The 17529-nt window shown below is 47.0% G+C and overlaps 1 protein-coding gene across 3 annotated transcripts in view; it reads right to left on the minus strand.

Annotated features, from left to right (window-relative positions):
- LOC119401738 (eye-specific diacylglycerol kinase) overlaps positions 1-17529 on the minus strand; it is a 604253-nt gene that overhangs the window by 299738 nt on the left and 286986 nt on the right. Inside the window, exon 1 of one of the 3 annotated variants that reach the window (XM_037668685.2) lies at positions 7653-11018. The exons of the other annotated variants lie outside the window; for them this stretch is intronic. Coding sequence (XP_037524613.1) covers positions 7653-7798 — 146 coding nt within the window. The 5' untranslated portion in view covers positions 7799-11018. Of the gene's footprint in view, positions 1-7652; positions 11019-17529 lie in introns of those variants that run through there. 3 annotated transcript variants of the gene reach the window in all.

The following is a 17529-nucleotide window of genomic DNA, read 5'->3' on the forward strand; positions in this document are numbered from 1 at the left end:
GCTGCAGCTGGCGACCAAAGGATTAACGTCTTCGTGTCATTGACCTCAGAAGGCCTCGTCAGGGCTTATTAGGGTTTTCAAAGTTTAATCCCGGCATAATCCGGTGGTATTTTGCATACGAGCTGAGAGCGCCTCCACCCGGGCAATCCTTCTCTAAACAACGTCTTTGTCGGAGTTCGATCACCCACGTTTCGCTTCACCGGTGTGCGCTTGCTTGCTCAAGTGCCGACACTAAAAGGGCACGTCCTAATTGACCTCGTTCCCAAAGTTTAAAAGCGCGGGCGAATTCGACTTGCGCGTCTCGAAAACATTTCACTGGTGTTAAATGCAAACACAGCTGCACAAATTCGTGTAAAGTGTATCGCTGCCGCAGGGCAAACGAAAGAAAAAAAGAAAATGCTTCCTTGCCATTTGCAGCTAGGAATTTTTTTGAGGGGGTGGGATGGGGGGGGGGGTCAATCACTTTTATATCTAGCCATGCTCGTGCGTGTGTTTGTATGTGTGCGTGCATATATATCTATGCGAAATTGAAAAACATTCGGGTGGGGGTGGTTTAAACCCCTCCTCGACCCCCCTTTCAACCCCGGGCCATGATTAATATTCTTAATATCAGTTTCGTAATAATATTTCGGGGGTCCTACGGGCCAAAACCAACAATGTGATTATGAGGCACGCCGTAGTGAAGGTCTCCGGAATTTTCGACCATCTGGTGTTGTTTAACGTGGATTGACATCGCACAGTACAAAGGCCTCTAGCATCTCGCCTCTACCGAAACGCGGCCGCCGCGGCCGGGATCGAACCCGCATCCTTCGGGTTAGCAGCCAAGCACCGTAAGCAATGTACTACCATGGCGGAGAATATTAATTGTGCAAACAAGCAAAGGTTCCAAAAATAAAGAGAAATAAGCTAGCTAGCAAACGCCCAAAGACCGTTTAACATTGGACACAGGGACACAACACTTCGTTATTTTCTTCTCTTCAGTGTTGAGTTTGTATTTAGCTAGTGCAAACCACCTTCATTAGTACAAGCCATTATGTTAACAACAAATACCTGTATAAGAACACGAGCAGGGACAGCGAGCTCCAGTAAAAAAAAATTATGTTTGCACTAGGTCGGTCAAAGCTTGGCACAGCAAAGCACGGGCCAGTCGCCGCGCGTACTCCCCGTGCACCGGCACGTCTAGCTTGCGCACTTTCTTAGGACGCCCCATGACTCTCTGGCCACGATCGGGCGCCTCGTGAAGAACATTTTTTTCAAAGATTTTCCTCTTTATCTTTCTTTCTATCTTTTCTTCTCTATCTCTTTACTTCTTTCTCTTTTGTTGGTATTCTTTCTGTCTCTCCTTTCTTTTTCTGAATTTCTTTCTCTCCCTCTCTTTCTCATTCTTTCTGTGCTAAACTTTACTCTATCCCCTCCTCCTTTGCCTCGTCCTCAACATCACATCTCTCCTCCTCTCAAACACTTCCCTTTCCCATCCCCTTACTACGCTATACTATACAAGGCTAAGCTGTGGTCTGCTAGCGTGCCTGGATAGCCGAGTAGTTAGGACGCTCGCCTTCGGATAGAGGGCACGCGGGTTCGAATCCCGCCTCGTGAAGAATTTTTCTTTCTCTTTCTTTATATCTTTATTTTCACCTCTCTGTTTGTTTCTCGCTTTCTCTCTCTATCTCTGCACTTGTTCTCTCGGGTTATTTACAGTCCACGCCGTAGCGGTGAGTAGTGGGATTTACCCAAATTCTGTGGCACATACCCGTTCATGATTATGATTGGTTTTGCGGCAGGACTAAACAGCTTCGCTGTTCAAAAAGCATGACTCCGAATAATGTTAGAATAACTATTATCTCTATTTCTCTCTCTCTCTTTCGTTTAAGAGCACACACAGTCATTCGTACTTAAATTCAGGGGGGGGGGGATATCGCAGTCGCAAGCCTCGCAACGTTCCCTATGCAATTTCGCACATCTGCATATGACCGCGGGTGACACTGAGCTGTTCATAGCGAGGTGCGAGAAAGAAATAGCTGAGTCTTCCATTCTGCACCAGCTATATCGTAAGCGCACTGGAGCACTTGCTTCAACGCGCGACGCGTATGGCGCAATTGAAGTTTATGAATACTCTCTTTTTCATCAAAGAGCCTTCCCTTTCTCTTTCTATGAAACACCCCCTCAAATAAAGCTAAGAAAGCATCACGTAAAGACAAAAGAAAGAAAAACGCGTTATAACAAGCATGAGCCTTGTCAGCGCATTCAATGCATCTGCGCCTCGAATAAAGATCGCTGTCGCAAGCGTTCAAGCGTCTCTTAGGAGTCGCGTATACAGATTCGCAAAACACACAAATCTCCCCCCTTGAGGACCCTCGCACGCATGCTGACACAAACAAGAAAACAAACAGACAAAAGGAAAACGCAACGACAAAGAAGCCTCTAGCGACCCGCGAAAGCCTTCTCAGATGCCACCGCTCATTAAAACTGAACGCGCAAGCAAGCTTTACTGCCATTCGCAGAAGGCACTAGCCGCGTCGTTCTTTTAAAGTTTTCGTTTTTGTTTGGCTCAGTTATTTTTCTTGTTTAAAGTGCAGTTTCTGAAGCGTGGAACAGCAAGCACCAATGCCACACACAAGGCCTGCTTGCTTCACTGAAATTTTACCCGCCTACATATGAAATTATTTCCATAAGTCCCTTTTCATTAGCGTACAATTTGCGTTGTTATTTCACGGCAAGGGCGATAACACGATTACGGGTGAGCGATACGCCGAATGACGTCCACTGTGAACGCTTCCCGTCTCACAGTGCCGTCCCTGCGTCACACGTTGTAGGCGTCAGCTTAGCGCATACACAAACACGAAAAAAAAAGAATCAAAAGAACGTCGCCGTAGTATGAAAGTTTCAGGAGCTCGGGTTAGCTGAGGCAACGAATACTCGCGTCAACAGCTTGAGAATAGAGAGTAGACTGACGTCTGTTCAAAAGTAAAAACATGGTTTGACGATGGGCTGTGGTGGCATGTTAGTGTAGGAGGAGCTGCCTCGTTACCAAGTCTTTTTTAATTGTCGTACAATCTGCGTGGGTGTTATTTAGGGCAAGAGCGATAACGCCATTACAAGTGAGCGACACGCCGAATGACGTTGACTGCGGACGCTTCCCATCTCATGGTGTCTCAACGTCATTCTTTTCAGGCGTTGGTTCATTGCGTGTAAAAAAACGAACAAACATGGATGATTTCCGTCATAGGAATCGGTATAATACGAAAGTGAACCGTGCCTTGACTGACGCAGTTGATTGTTCATTGTACATGGATATGCGACACCTTGCACAACGTCTATTGGTGTTTGACAGCTATAGTAGAATTTTACGTGAATGCCCAACGTTTGCAAAACCTCGTGCAAGTGCGCCGGGGACGCAGTGGGCAGAGCGCCCGGAATCTGTCGTGGCGGCCCGAGAGGTCATGGGTTTGACTCCAAGGTCATCGGAATCCATGAAACTTTTTCTTCAGTTTTTTTTTGTCTTCTGTTCGTGCTGGTGTCTTCTGTTCAACTTACGGACGTCAATTCCGTGACGGAAATGATGTCAGTGGTGGACCCTAGCATAAAACACTTTCATATTTAAAAAAAATGCGAAAGAACGTCGCCGTAGTACGGAAGTTTGGGAAGCTCGGTTTAGCGGAGGCACGAAATAAACACATTGGCAGCTTGAGAACAGAGAACAGACTGACATTTACTCAAAAGTAAAAACAGCAGATTGGATCTGAAGGCATTTTAGTGTCGGGAGAGCTGCTTCGTTACCAGAAGAGAGCAAGGCATAACGTGCATAAGGCGAGGGAACCGTTTCTGAGAAGCGGGAAAAATTTCAGCATAAATCGCAAAGCTCGCCCTAAGTCGCCTAAGGCTGTGTCACCGCAGAGCGCGTGGGCATACAGCTGGTACTGACTTGGCTAGCACGTGTTCTGCGAGTGAAGCAGAAGAGGAAGAAAGCGATGAAGAGGAGGACGACGAGAGCGCGTGGCAGTTCAGGGTGATGATAATGTTCTATCTACGACACACAGCAAAGCTCGACCACAACAGTTCTGGCGTAAAAACCTTGAGGACGCTTTAGCTTCACCTTCAAGAGTGGAACGCCATAACGCAATGAGCCCCGTTCGCATCGCCTTCTGATTCGCTAGCCAGGGTTCACTTCTCGTATAACACCTGAACCGTGTAGCGCGGAAAGGAACTTTTTGCTGTTTTAAGCCATCCTAGGATGCCTAGTAGCCACTACGTTAGTGCCCATTAGTGATCATCCTAGTGCCCACTACGCTAGAATTCATAATTTTGCGAATTAGCGAAGTACCCACCACGTGCCCGTGAGTCATGTCGCGCACCAACTCATCTGAACACTTTGTTAATTCGGTTGCTGCTGCTGATGACTAAATATGCCTGAGTGCCTTGTAATAGGTGTGCCGTTAAGCCACCAACTCGCGTAATTCAGATGGTGTGACGCCTGGTGCGATTTAATACACCTGCCACGCAATTTTTCATGCCTTAACATGACTCGTCACGCTACATGACACCCATATAGGACCTTCTTTTGGGCAAACAATTTTAAGCACTGGCGTGGTTCTGTAGTAGACACCTGCTTGCGACGGAGAAGGCCTTGGTTGAATGCTTGTTCGGAGCCACGATTTTTATTATTTGCATTTTCACGATTTCTTGCTCAAGGACAACGCCAACTTTTTGCTCACAACCAACGACGCCAAGGCCGACGCCGACACCAACATCGAAATTTTTGAAAATTGAGTTTAACACTATCGCGTTAAAACGCAGGTTCATAGGTAGAGTACTTGACTTTTCGGCATACGAGAGAAAAAAACGACGGACGGTCGCAACAGAAGCTTTGACTAAAGAAAGTTGGAGTCAGAGCGCTGATTAGATCAGCGCATAAAGCACTCGTTCCAGTGTCAAGGCAGCATGACGGGCGTTGGTACGTCAGTTGGTGACTACGCAATACGGGGGCGACGTCTTTCCAAATGACGACACGCTCACAGCGGATGTCTGACGCATGTGTCACTGGAACCGAAGATGTGAGTATAGCGCAATGAGAGGAGGGGTCTCTGCTACCGCATCTAAGGCTGTCGTGATAGGAACACCGATGACAAAAAAAAAGAGAACGTGCTGAGACTGGGGGTTCGATGAACCGTATTCTCTAGCCCGCTGGGTCCTCGGATGCGAATAGCAAAGACGGCTTCAGAGGCACGATATTCTATTTCTGTTTTTTTTCGACATGTTGTGTAATGGCAGTAATGAGTGCAGCATCCGGTGCGAGACAGGGAAAGCTTGTTTTCTTAATCGCAAGTCTCGCTTTGAGTGGCAGGTTTGCGCAACGAGTCTATTCTTGCTTTAGCTGATGTGTGATTGCTGGGATATACCAGCTGTAGAATCTTTATAATTGCGTGCGCTACTATGGGCATCCGTCCCTCCGTATCTATCTATCTATCTATCTATCTATCTATCTATCTATCTATCTATCTATCTATCTATCTATCTATCTATCTATCTATCTATCTATCTATCTATCTATCTATCTATCTATCTATCTATCTATCTATCTATCTATCTATCTATCTATCTATCTGCTTGTCTACATGCCTCTCTGTACGTGTATGATATATCATAGGCGTTCCTGGCAAAGTGTAGCATTAATTCGGTAACTCCATTTTTAAACGCACAGAAAATTTATTTCACTGATTTTACTGCTGGCTGGTCCACGAGCTTTTAACAAGGTGACAAATAATTCTTTTGGTTGTTTCGACCTGGAACTAGAATTTAAGACAAAATTCTTGGTAAAGGCGGGCCTAGAATAGGCCAGTTAAAAACTGTGTTTCTTTCTCTACATATATGTATATATAACAGAATAAAAGTGAACGAAATTAGGTTAAAATAATAAAACGTGCTAATTAATAATAGTACCGCGTAGTTTCCATTAGCTGAACATGTTGAGAGACAGAACGAAATAGTAACTTCGGCTCCATTGCTTTGGCACAATGTAGTGCCGTCGCAAATATATGGCGCAGTCGACAGGATCCTGTCGACTGCGCCATACATGTGTGATTATGTTGCATACATGAATAGAATATGTTGAAAAATACTTTTGAAGCATTTCGACAATAAGGTGTAGCTATTAAGTTCTGTATGTGCTTATTGCGACCAGTTCTACTTGGCACTGCTCCCGAATACATCGCTGTAGTCTCATTAGCCTTTAAGTTGTGCGACAAGGAACGCAAACATTTGTGTTTTTTTGCACGAGGTGTGGCACATTGTGTATATTACCAAGAGAAATTACGTGTTACAGCGAAACCTCAATACAACCGACAAAAATAAAGCTCCATATCAATAGTAACGAAGTAAATGAACATCACATTCACCGGTATTAAGGTATAACAGAGGTACGTTTATACTGAATTATCAACATAACGAAGCGATTTCCGTGCCAGATTCGACTTCGTTATACACAGGATGCAATGTGTATTATGACATAAAACACGCGGTGGAGAGTTATACGTCAATGAAACCGACAACAGCCGGAAGTTGTAATGATTTAATATATGCCATAAAATGTTCGAACAAAGAAAAACGCTATCAAATTCTGCTTGAAGTAGGGTGTTAACTTGAACATATTTGTACATTTGAACTTAGGATGAACTACGCGTGAAAGGGACAAGCAAGGTAACGTTCGTGTTTGTTACCTTTTATTAGATGCGAAGTATCTTATGGCGGAGTTCAATCCGGTGGTGGTGGTGGTGGTGTGCGGCGTGACCACCCTTACTTCGCATACCCTCTGCACCTCCCCTCTCCCCTTCCCCTCCCCATCTCCACTTCCCCTCTCCTCTTTCCACCTCTCTCCTTTCCCTCTCCCCTTCCCGCTTCCCCTCTTCCCTCCCCCTTTCCACTCTTCCTCTGAAACGCGGGCTAAACATGCCGAAATTCTCTCCCGCGCAACGCCGCGATGAGCACCAGCGCATGCGCGTCCCCTCCCCCTCTCTCTCCTCTCCTACTTGCCCCCCTCTCGCACGCCTGCCGACTGCGTTCCCCGCTCGCCCTGTGAGAATTAACGGCCAGGCTAGAGGGAAGACAAGACGCACGTAGCGTTCCTCTTCATGTTCCACCACGCGAGGTCGGTAGCATGCCCAAAGAACGCCAACGGAACGCGATCGTGCAAGTGCTCCGGCTTCGCATCGCCTCTGGTCCCCTTTAGCGGGAAATGGTGTAATTTTTGCCCCGTACTCGCACAAATGACCCCGTGTTGGAGTACAGAGTCGACCACATCTAAAGTGGTGAGTATTCAACCCGGTAAAACTATAAAACTTATCCTACTTCACTAGGGAAAAGTTCATTATATCACGTGTATTCACGGCGTCGACAAAACGATAATAATTTTTCCAGTTATGTATTAAATATGAGATTCTGTGAGGTCTTGAATACTAAAAAGGTGTTCACCTTTGATGTGGGCGACATTGTACATAGTACAGTGCAGTGACGCTTGCGCAGAAGCTGTAACCGAAGTGGCGCTTGAAACTTCGCCGCCTCAGAAGGTTCGGTAGTAAAATACGGACATTGCTTACGCACGAATTTTTTTCTTGTCGCGGAAACATTTTCTGGGATCACTAATAAAGTATCACACTGACCTTGAAGCCACTGAGGTGACCACGAAGTTGTAGCTTCCGGACGTCCTGCGAAATGGCGTGGACCACATGTCCCATTGCGTCACTACACCGGGGGCGAGCCGGAACAGATCGGGGCAACACCCACTCGAGAACAGATTGGCACACATACACCGTCGCACTGCACCAGAACCGCTCGACGACACTCGATATTTGCACGTGACTACACTGTAGCAGAGATGAATTACGAGTGGAATCCTTTGCCGTCGTTTCGTCCATGCGCTCTGGTCAGCTTGGCTTGTTTATTGAATAAAGCGGATCTTTCTTTCACGTAGTAAAAAAATGTAGGCACGTAGTAGTTAGTGACTACTCAAGTATGCTGCGAAGTTCAAGTAGTCGGTTCGGTGGGCTAAGTTGTTATCATTAAAGTCTTCTACGCAGAAGGAAATAAAACAATCAACACCAGTGTTTCTCCTTACAAACACGTGAGGTGTTATACATTTGATGTGTATTCGAGGGTACTTCGATAAGATACGAGTATTAAAGAAGTATGGCTATGCAGTGACCTTCAAATCGATGCCAATGTTCATTTCCTGTGGACCCTATGGAAATAAAAAAAAATCAGCACAACATGACATCGCCTTGACTCCTTGAAGATGCGAGTGACAACTGCCACTCAATTCGGAGGTCATTCGCTGGTCCTCCTGGGACAGTCTTCCACTTGAATAGAAAATGAGGACTCAATAAATCAACTCAGCGGAAGTGTGGTGCCATCGCCCTCCCTTTTTTTTTCTCACTTGATAGGCTTTCTCTGTAAACACGTCGTAACGGCAGGTCAGTATCCCGTTGTGAACTGAAAAAAAAAATATTGCTCGGGCGATTGAAAGGACGGAATACGGAGTCGTTCACTCCGAAAAAGTGTCGTCTGAATCACCGCTGCGGACGTGTTGTGTATCATAAAGCGCCTTCATGACCGTCAAGATTTTATATAAAAAAGAAGAGGCAGATAGTGCTGGCGGTCGCTTCTGAACTCTCTTTGCGTCAGCTTCTTCTTACACGCCCGCCGCCGGCCCTTACTTTACAGGTTTTATAACCCCTTCAAAAGGGTGTGACGTCACTATGAAAGACAGCGACTCCAATGCGTTCACCTCGCCGGAGCTACTTGGTAGGCTTTGGCAACGACACTTTGCTGACTTGCGTGGCGTAGCTATTGATGCTCCCGTAAAGAACGTCAAAATATGAAAAAAAAAACATTGAGACTGAAAAGAACGACCACAAATATTGGATTCAATGAGCAATGGCTCCTGTCGAATGTTCAACGATTCGTTGACTCCTTATAACGGCATCTCAGATTGAAAACTTTCAATTTTCCTTTCTCGCCTTGTATACATTTGGTCTATTTCATAGCAACCTTTGAAAGACAGGCTCCGTCAGGCTATTGGCACCCCCACAGAGTGTCACGAGGTGGTATGCAGTTTACAGACCACTAAAGTTATGGCAGAAGAAAGGTCAGTAACGGATGAGGTCAGTAACTTTCCCATTTTCATTGAAGGCGTGGGTTGTTGCAAATGTCTGGAGAAAATCGTTCACGTTTCAGGTTCACACAACTAACCGTGCAATACTTATGGAAAAATGTCAGCTTCGCGTGACGTCACGCTTCATTTCTTTCGTTTTTTTCGAGCTGCTCAGTTACTGACTAGTGTGGCGATTTCGCAACGAAGTTCGTTGACTCCTGGCTGCTTTGCGAAGCTAGATCATGTACAGCGATGCACGTAACTAAAGTGTAATGACCTCTACTAACTAACCGCTCTTTGGTTATGACACATTCGGAGTTTACTGCCACTTTACTTCTGTAGTGCTTTTGCAGGATCCGAATGTCCATTACTATCAGGCTTTGCGTCACAACACAGGTATGTGGGTGAGATGAAGGGCTAGTGAAAGCGTGAATTCACAACTCGAACCTGACGAGTAAGTTTAACGTACTAGTGTCAAACAAGTAAAAGGCACGTATGCGTGTAAAGGACGTCAAAAATGATAAAGAGCACCAGCCGGCAAGTGCGTTTGAAGAACAACAGCCGTCTGAGGCCCTTCCGTTCATGCTAGTTCTACGCAGAGCTCCTAAACACGATGATCTTTCCCACTCTCCTTTATGAGCTCAGTTTTTTTCTTTTGTTTCCATTTGAAGTAACAGCTGTCTACGTTTTCACGAATGCATTCGTAGTTCAACCTGCCCTTTAAATGCCGACCTCAGAATACGGAGGGCTGTACTCGTGGTGAATCATTTCACTAATGTAAGAGTAACAAGCGCTTGAAGACAGAGAGGCTCAAAAAAGGCCCTTCGCGTGTCTGCGCATGCGTTGTGCTTCCGCCACGGGCCTGAATGAACGACGTCAACAACGTTTTCGCCGCTACGTTCGCTCATTCGGCGATTTTACTGCGCAGCTGGCCTACAAGTCTCGTGCGCGGGGCGCCCTCTGACGTAACTTTGATGCGCACACTCTGAACCTCGCCTCGGCGTACTTCGCAGTTGGCGACCTATAACCGTAGATATTCTTCGAAGAGGCAAGTTTGAGGCGTTGAATACGTCTGCGAGAGTAACGGCTATGACGATGCAGTCTGGGGAATGAGGGGCTCTGGTCTCCTGAGACGTCGGCCGTTTGGTGCGCTGACTTAGCCAACGCGGCGAAAAAGATGGCTTTTCGGACTCGCTCAGTACATACACTATGTAGTGGATGATTCCAGGGGTGCTCTTTCTCGGAGACAGGTGATCGTAGACGTTCAGCACAACATTGTGTCGGTGGAGAGTTCGCGCATCCAAAGACGTTGACCACTCGGCAAGCTACCGTAGCCCAATGGACGGAAACATCAAATCGATCACTTTTCAGACTCACTCCCTGAAGGACGCAGTAAACAGCTCCGAGGCGATGACTGCGTGGCGAACAACGTAGCTTGTTTCGACGAGCAGTGTGACCACGATGAACAATGTCTGCTGTCTTCAAGTGACGTCGTCGGCCGCTTGGAGCGCTTTCGTCACCGCTTAACCTTGAAGGAACGGTGGCTCGACGAGATTCTTGCAGTTTCTACCTCAACGCCGTTCGCTGTAGCGAGAAACTAGGGAGATAGCCGCTTGGCCAGCTGCGCTCGCTTCTTCGGTGAACCACGGTACTCGAAGCTGTACGCGAGGCCGGGTGTGACATGGCCCGTGCAGGAAGTCCTTCACTTACCCGAGTGTACTTGTTTTTCCGGAGGAGGAAGCGCACGTGATATTGAAGGGAGTACCGTACACAGACGCGAACGTTACTGTACCGTACTAACGAACCACATGTCTTCTTCAGCGCGTTTGCTTCGACTAAGAAAGGAAGCGCAGCGCGCGCGCGTGCGTACGACACCTGCTGCTCGCGAAAAAGGAGCGGCATACTGATGGCCTTATTGTGCTTCCCCCTCGCCCACCGGCTGGAAAGATGAGAGTATAACAAGCCGCGGGTTCATGCGGCGGATGCGCCAGCTGTGTTTGTCGCAACAGAGCCGGCTGCTTCGTTTCTTTCTTTATTTCTATTTTACATAATTTTCGTTCTTCGAAAGAAAGAATCGAGAATGCTTCTGCTGTGTGGATGCGCAAGTGTGCGCGCGTTTTGACGAGAGAAAAAAACAGTAAAGAGATGCAGAAAAATACTCTCCTTGACGCGACACCGTCGGCGAGCAAGTGCGTCTACCAATAAGCTCCAGCCGGTGAGGCTGCGTAGGCTCAGCTGTGCGCATTCGATAAACCGAACAGATGGCAAGGCAGCCTTTTTGGGGCGTTCTGTCTTACACGTAAGCGAATACGGGCGAGGAGGTAGAAACACATCGAGAGCAGTGGGGATATGATAAGCAAAACACAACACCGGCAGTGTGTATGTGTGTGTGTTTGAAGAGCTATTTGCGGAGGATTCCACCTGTTTCTTCCACGATGAGGGACGAATCTTGTCAATATATCTCGCTTTTTTAAGTTTTGTTTGTTGTCAGGCGTCAAGAGGATGTCGTTGTCATCTTCATGAACAACACCTGTTGTCTTTAGAGTCCCGTATGATATGACAGAGCGCAGCTGGTTAAAGTGATCATGTCTTGTTACGAATGCGCCGAGGTTTGTCTACCGATGCTACACTCGCAGGCGCGTTTATTGTTTCGTAGTGAGCAGTGGCTCGTCCTCCGTTTGGTTTACTTTCAAAATTTATTTTTCCTTCGCTTAGCTAGTTGAGCTTAATGGCGCAATATGGGCCAAGGCTATGTTAAGCCACACTTTCTTGATTTTTTTAAATTCCGGTATAGAGTTTAAACTTTAACTATATGTCGAACGAAGAAGTTGCGTTTACTTAACTTACTGCACTTCCAGGCCTCCAATGGCGATATAATAATGATTTGACAGTTAAAAACGAAGTACCCAATTATCGGAGATCCTGTTGGCGCAGCAGTATTTGAGTTCATCTTCAGTTTAACCAAACTCTCTAGTAAGAAATTCTGCGCGGATGTTTTCTGCTTGACCCTCCTCAAACGATGCAACTCACAAATGCATAAATCATGGAAAAGTATATCTCAAAAGTAATTGACGAATCTACTGCACGTTAGGTAGGTGAAATGAGCTTAACATCAAGATAGACTTCTGCACACGGAATTCATAAAGTTCATTAGATCTTATCATGATAATGATAATGAGATTTGTCCGTCGGCTTGCCCACAAATCTCGCTATCAGAAAAATAAAAGTTGCGGAAATAGCCCAGCGTGAATAAGAAAATACCAAAGATACAAACGAGATTCATCTCCATGAAAACGGAAACGTTACCACTTCTTGTACCAGTGGCTACATCACAAATTACTCAGTGGTCGCAGGGTGATAATCTGGAGCACATTTCCAAAAGGAGCTCGGACAGCAATTAGGCATGCGTTAACGAATGAAAGAAAGAGCATATTACTGGGAAAGCAAGAACTTACACAGTGGATTGCTAAGCACTGATAACTTTATACAATTTCTTTAAAAAAAGGTCAAAAAGTGTTTTTTTAGTAAAGGCGCTGCAAAGATATAAAAATACTATATTTTTGTCATACACACATACGCACACCCAGAAATCGCCACGTCGTCACTTTTGTTAATTTACACTTCACTGCGGCATTGCAGGCTGTGACGTCAGAGGATGCGTTCCTCTTGGCCCGCTGCTCTATCACCACATCGGCCTATGCGTGACAGATTAAAGCTAAGCTTACTGCTTTCTAGCGCTCTTTCCAGGCTCACCATGCACAACAGCGGGGACAACAGACATCCCTGCCTCGATCCCTTGCTTATATCAATGAGCTCGATCGCGCTCTAGCCGGCGGAGCGCGCTCTTCTAAACTTAATGGTCAAAGAAAATTGTGGAGAGCTCCACGCTGAGTGAATGCTGGGGAAGTGCAGTACACGCCATGTCCCTGCGTTTCTCTTGTGGTTTTATTTGCTCGCTTAGCCCTGACGGCGGGATCCGCTCTTCGACGGCACTGCCGTTCTCGGGCGAGCGGGCGCTGTCGTTCTCGGTGCAGTGGCTTAGCCGGGGGCTAAGCCACTGGGTTCAGCCACTGTGGCTTACTCGAAAATTTTTTTTGCCATGGCATACAGAGCTCAAAATGACACTCGATCACATCTGCCTGCCCGACCCCCGCTTCAGATCAAGGAGGTGCCCCCCCCCCCCCACCTGAAAAAAAAATTCTGGCTACGCCCCTGTCTCGGTGAGCGTCCTCAGCGGCGTCTATGGCCGGAAAGACTCTCCGCCTGCCGGCGCCTTCCTATTGATAATTGATTTTTAAGGCGCAAACGAGGACATACACAAGATAGGACACGGGACGGAGCGCCACTAGCAACTGATTTTTATTCGCAGAAATGCACATACATAAATATCGTACTCAGCGCGTGCGTGGACAAACCGGCAGATGCCTAAATGAGCGAATCAGGGAGCACGAACAGAATGTGGAGCAAAATAAAGAGGGCCCCAATTTGCCTAAGCACATTAGGCAGTGTCCGTTAAGCTCTTGTGTACCACGATTTACTGACGTGCGGGTTATCGCCAGAAGCTCGGACCAAACTGCCAGAGAATTAATGGAAGAATTTTTTATCGATAAAAAATGTGACATGCGCGTTAGCGACTCTTCTATAGTTTTGTATAAATCAGAGAAAAAGTTCATTGAACATGCTTTATCCCGCCCCCAATGATGGCAATACATTTTTCTGCGCACGCGCTGAGGACGACATATACGTATGTGCATTTCTGCGAATAAAAATCCGTTGCTAGTGGCGCTCTGTCCCGTGTCCTATCTTGTGTATGTCCTCCTTTGCGCCTTAAAAATCAATTATGAATGTTCACCGACTTGCCCAACAAAAAGTTCTCCTAAGCCTTCCTATTCGGATGGATGGATGCTATGAGCGTCCCCTTTATAACGGGGCGGTGACATGTCTGCCACCAGGCTCGAAGGAGAAAAAAAAAAAACTTCCTTGTTTCATGTTGTCCTAATGCCTTATCTGCCTTATCCTATTATTAGCCTTAATGCCTTAACGCCTTATCCTAATGCCTTATCCTAATGACCATTCGCTGCTGCGTGGGAGCGCCCCTAGCGGCAAAACCCTCAGAAATTTTCCGATGATGGGATGGTGGCGCCCTCTCTCGGCCTAGCGGTGAAGGTCGGCGGCTCTTTCGTTTGGAACTGCGTGACCACGGATGGACCCCGTTCGCCTTCGGTCTATAAGTGCATTGCACTTAAAAGCGACTTCCGGTGAGGGATTGCGGAACGCGGTCTACACACTCCCACCCTGAGGCGGTGCACGAGAGCTCGCGCCTGCTACGGCTTCCGGAAAAATGACGTGTTTCCGACTCTCTCCACTATGAAGTCCGTTCTCCTTCCCCACTCGTTCCTGCCGCCGTGTAGCCAGGCGTGTTCTTAGGCACGTTCGCGAACTTTGCGCGTTGGCGTGGTTTGAGTTTGCGCTAACCAAAAATGACGACACGATCATTTCTTGCCACACGCACACGTACGTAACCTATTCCCGTATAGTCGCAGCGCGGCTACTTCCTGTTCCTATGTGTACGTACATCTGCAGGTTCTCATGTGATTTTCCTATAGGTATTTAGCTCTAGCAACAAGAATGTACAGCTTGCAATGCATACACAAGCCGCTGCTGCTGCCTCCATCGCCGCGCGTCAAGTTCTGCGAGCTCGCCATAGTTTAGCACGAACTGCAGGAGTTTCTTTACCAGCGGTGCTTGTTCGAAACGCGCTCGAAGTGAGATAGCGGATGCGGAAGCAACATAACGTTATCAACATGTGACACGTATGGGCCCCCGAAAGCAGTCAGCGGAAATCGCCGTAACGTTAAGCTCCAAACCGTCGCACTCGAGCGCACTCCGGCGTGCCCCTTTGGAGTTTGGAGCGCGCTAACTTAACCTGCCAAATGTTCTTGCTACTTGTTCCTTCTAATCAACGTAGACTGTACTTTCTCGGTTTATCCTCATCAAACGCTGCATGCGGTCAACGGCTATGACCGCTTCTTTCAATATATCTCATAAGACTTCCTGGTAAAGGTTATCATACGCAATAGTATTGCCTACAAAATAATACGTATCGAGGTTTGTTTTCTATTAGAGGTGTTTATAGATCAGAATTTCCATTGCTTGCAGGGGGCAGCCATTTTTGGTGGGGGGCTGCTGATCACATGGAAAGGACGACCACGTTAATGCCTGGCCTGTGCTTATCGCACGCTGGCAGTGCTGGCCGGGAGTGTCGGCTAGCCATCAGTTATGCTGTAACCAAGCCCCGCAGCCCCGAGCGGTTGCCTCGCCAACTGATGATAGCTGGGGGTAAAGATTATGTATGCTTGCCTGGTCTATATGCACTATGCAATCTGGTCTATATGCACTATGTAAGAACAAATACGTTGGCGCCTAACCGCCTGCAGATTCGAAATCAATTCTGAAGTCCTCACAAAATACCGCAATGTCCTGCACGCGTTTGCATTTCAAATTTTATTGATTGCATCGCCAACATGTGCAGCCCCGATGCATTGGTCGGCGGTCTACAGGAGTGGATGTTTTCACTGCCATGCCTTTCTAAATAAAGTTTATCCTACTTTTTCGCCAACTGTCCGCTACTTGCCTGTCGTGTGAGCTATTTAATGGCACGAGCACCGAGCGACATTCTTTGATGTCTGCCAGGCCACCCTGCCTAGCGCCGGTACGAGTTGTCCGAAAACCTCGATTAAAATACATATGTATAGGAAAAAGATGAAACGGGTTAAGCTAACGGTTTGCATATGATAGAGTCGACATTAAGACACGCAAATTGGGCGAGTTGGTGAGGTTCCATGGTAAAAATATAAAACAGTACTTTCTTAAACAGCGCTTTCTTTAAGAAAGCGCTGTTTTATATTTTTACCATGCACATTAAGGTATGTCATTAGCTAAAATTGGAGTCATATAATTACTAGAAATTAGTGTAAGCAGATATTACTTCTCAGGAACCTATCGGAGGGGGCCTGTTGCTGCACCTGACGGATGAGATCTCAACCAGCAGATCTCAACAATGCGGAACGCGAACGCCGAGAGACAGAGTAAGAGAGAGAGCTCTTTATTGAAAGGCAGAGCATTTAGCTGACGTATACAAATTGCTGACTTGCCACTCTACGTGGGGAAGGGGATAGGGGAAGGGAATTAGGAAGGGGTGGACGCCGAAAATGTTATAAAAGGCATGGAAACGGTACAAGGGCTACTCCCAGACCACAAAGTCTTGCATTCAGGTAGCCATGGGCTAGGTTGGCTACCGATTTCTACAATGCCTCTTAAATGTCAAGTCCGAGTTCGTCAATCAGACTGATGGGAGCACCATGTCAACTAGCGGCAGTGCAATTTGGAGTTTTCCTTCCGCTTTCTTCCCGTTGAAATCCTCAAACAAAAGGATAGGAGCAAAAAGTCACAGTTTCGCCGCAAGGCCGAAGCAATGAATGCGATAGCAAGAAACTAATGCTATATGAAGTGAGGCTCGCCAATAGATACTCTCAGTTTGAACAGCGCTCCTGTTGCAAAGGGGGCCGAAGCAGCGAAGGAAACTAGCGTGCTTCAAGTGTCGAGCTGTGACACTTGATAGTTGGCGCTCATCTTCTGTTTGTTCGTTTAACGGCGTCCCTTGAGCTCGAGTGGCTTTCGTACGCTCCGTAACATGAGCGTGGACATCACGGTGAAAGCGTGAAACATCCCTCTTCCCCTCAGCACAAGAAAACCGCGCGAGCAGACAGCGGAAGGGCAAGGTTCTCCCTGCGCAAGTATAAGAAGAAGCGAGCGAGCTCGCCGACGACTTTTAAATGCGCCTGTCGCGTTCCTAACGCCATCTCGTTGGTAATGAAGAAACGCTTATAAGCGAAGCCGTCCCTGAGTCCGTCCAGCGGTAAAGGGTGTGTATATAACGCTCGCCGTTACCTACGTGGAGGATGTGCGTTTCGTGGCGTAGTGGCTAGCGCCACTCGCTGCGGAGGAAGAGGTCCCTGGTTCGATTCCGCGTTTCGGAAGCATTTTTCTGAGTTATTTTTCTTTGGGGCTTTTATATATATATACATACTGATACATATACGGTGCATGACGGCGGCGACGGCGACGGCAAAATCCAGCCGAGACTGTCCATATAATTGCTATCGCAATAAAAACGTTCAGCCGTTGACTCATCCTTCATTTCTGATAAAACGAAAGATGCAGGTAAGTTCAAAGCATGCAGGAACACTTATCTACCGTCGTCGTCCCGGATCAACGCAGGACCACATCTGTCCATAGAAGTATGGTGTACCGGAGCAGAATCTTGATAGTGGTGGCTGGGCTGTCTAGGAGCTATTGAGGAAAGTGGAGTGCGTCATGGGGGCTAG

The sequence above is a fragment of the Rhipicephalus sanguineus genome, chromosome 8, assembly GCF_013339695.2.
Source record: "Rhipicephalus sanguineus isolate Rsan-2018 chromosome 8, BIME_Rsan_1.4, whole genome shotgun sequence".
NCBI classification, from domain to species: Eukaryota; Metazoa; Arthropoda; class Arachnida; order Ixodida; family Ixodidae; genus Rhipicephalus; species Rhipicephalus sanguineus.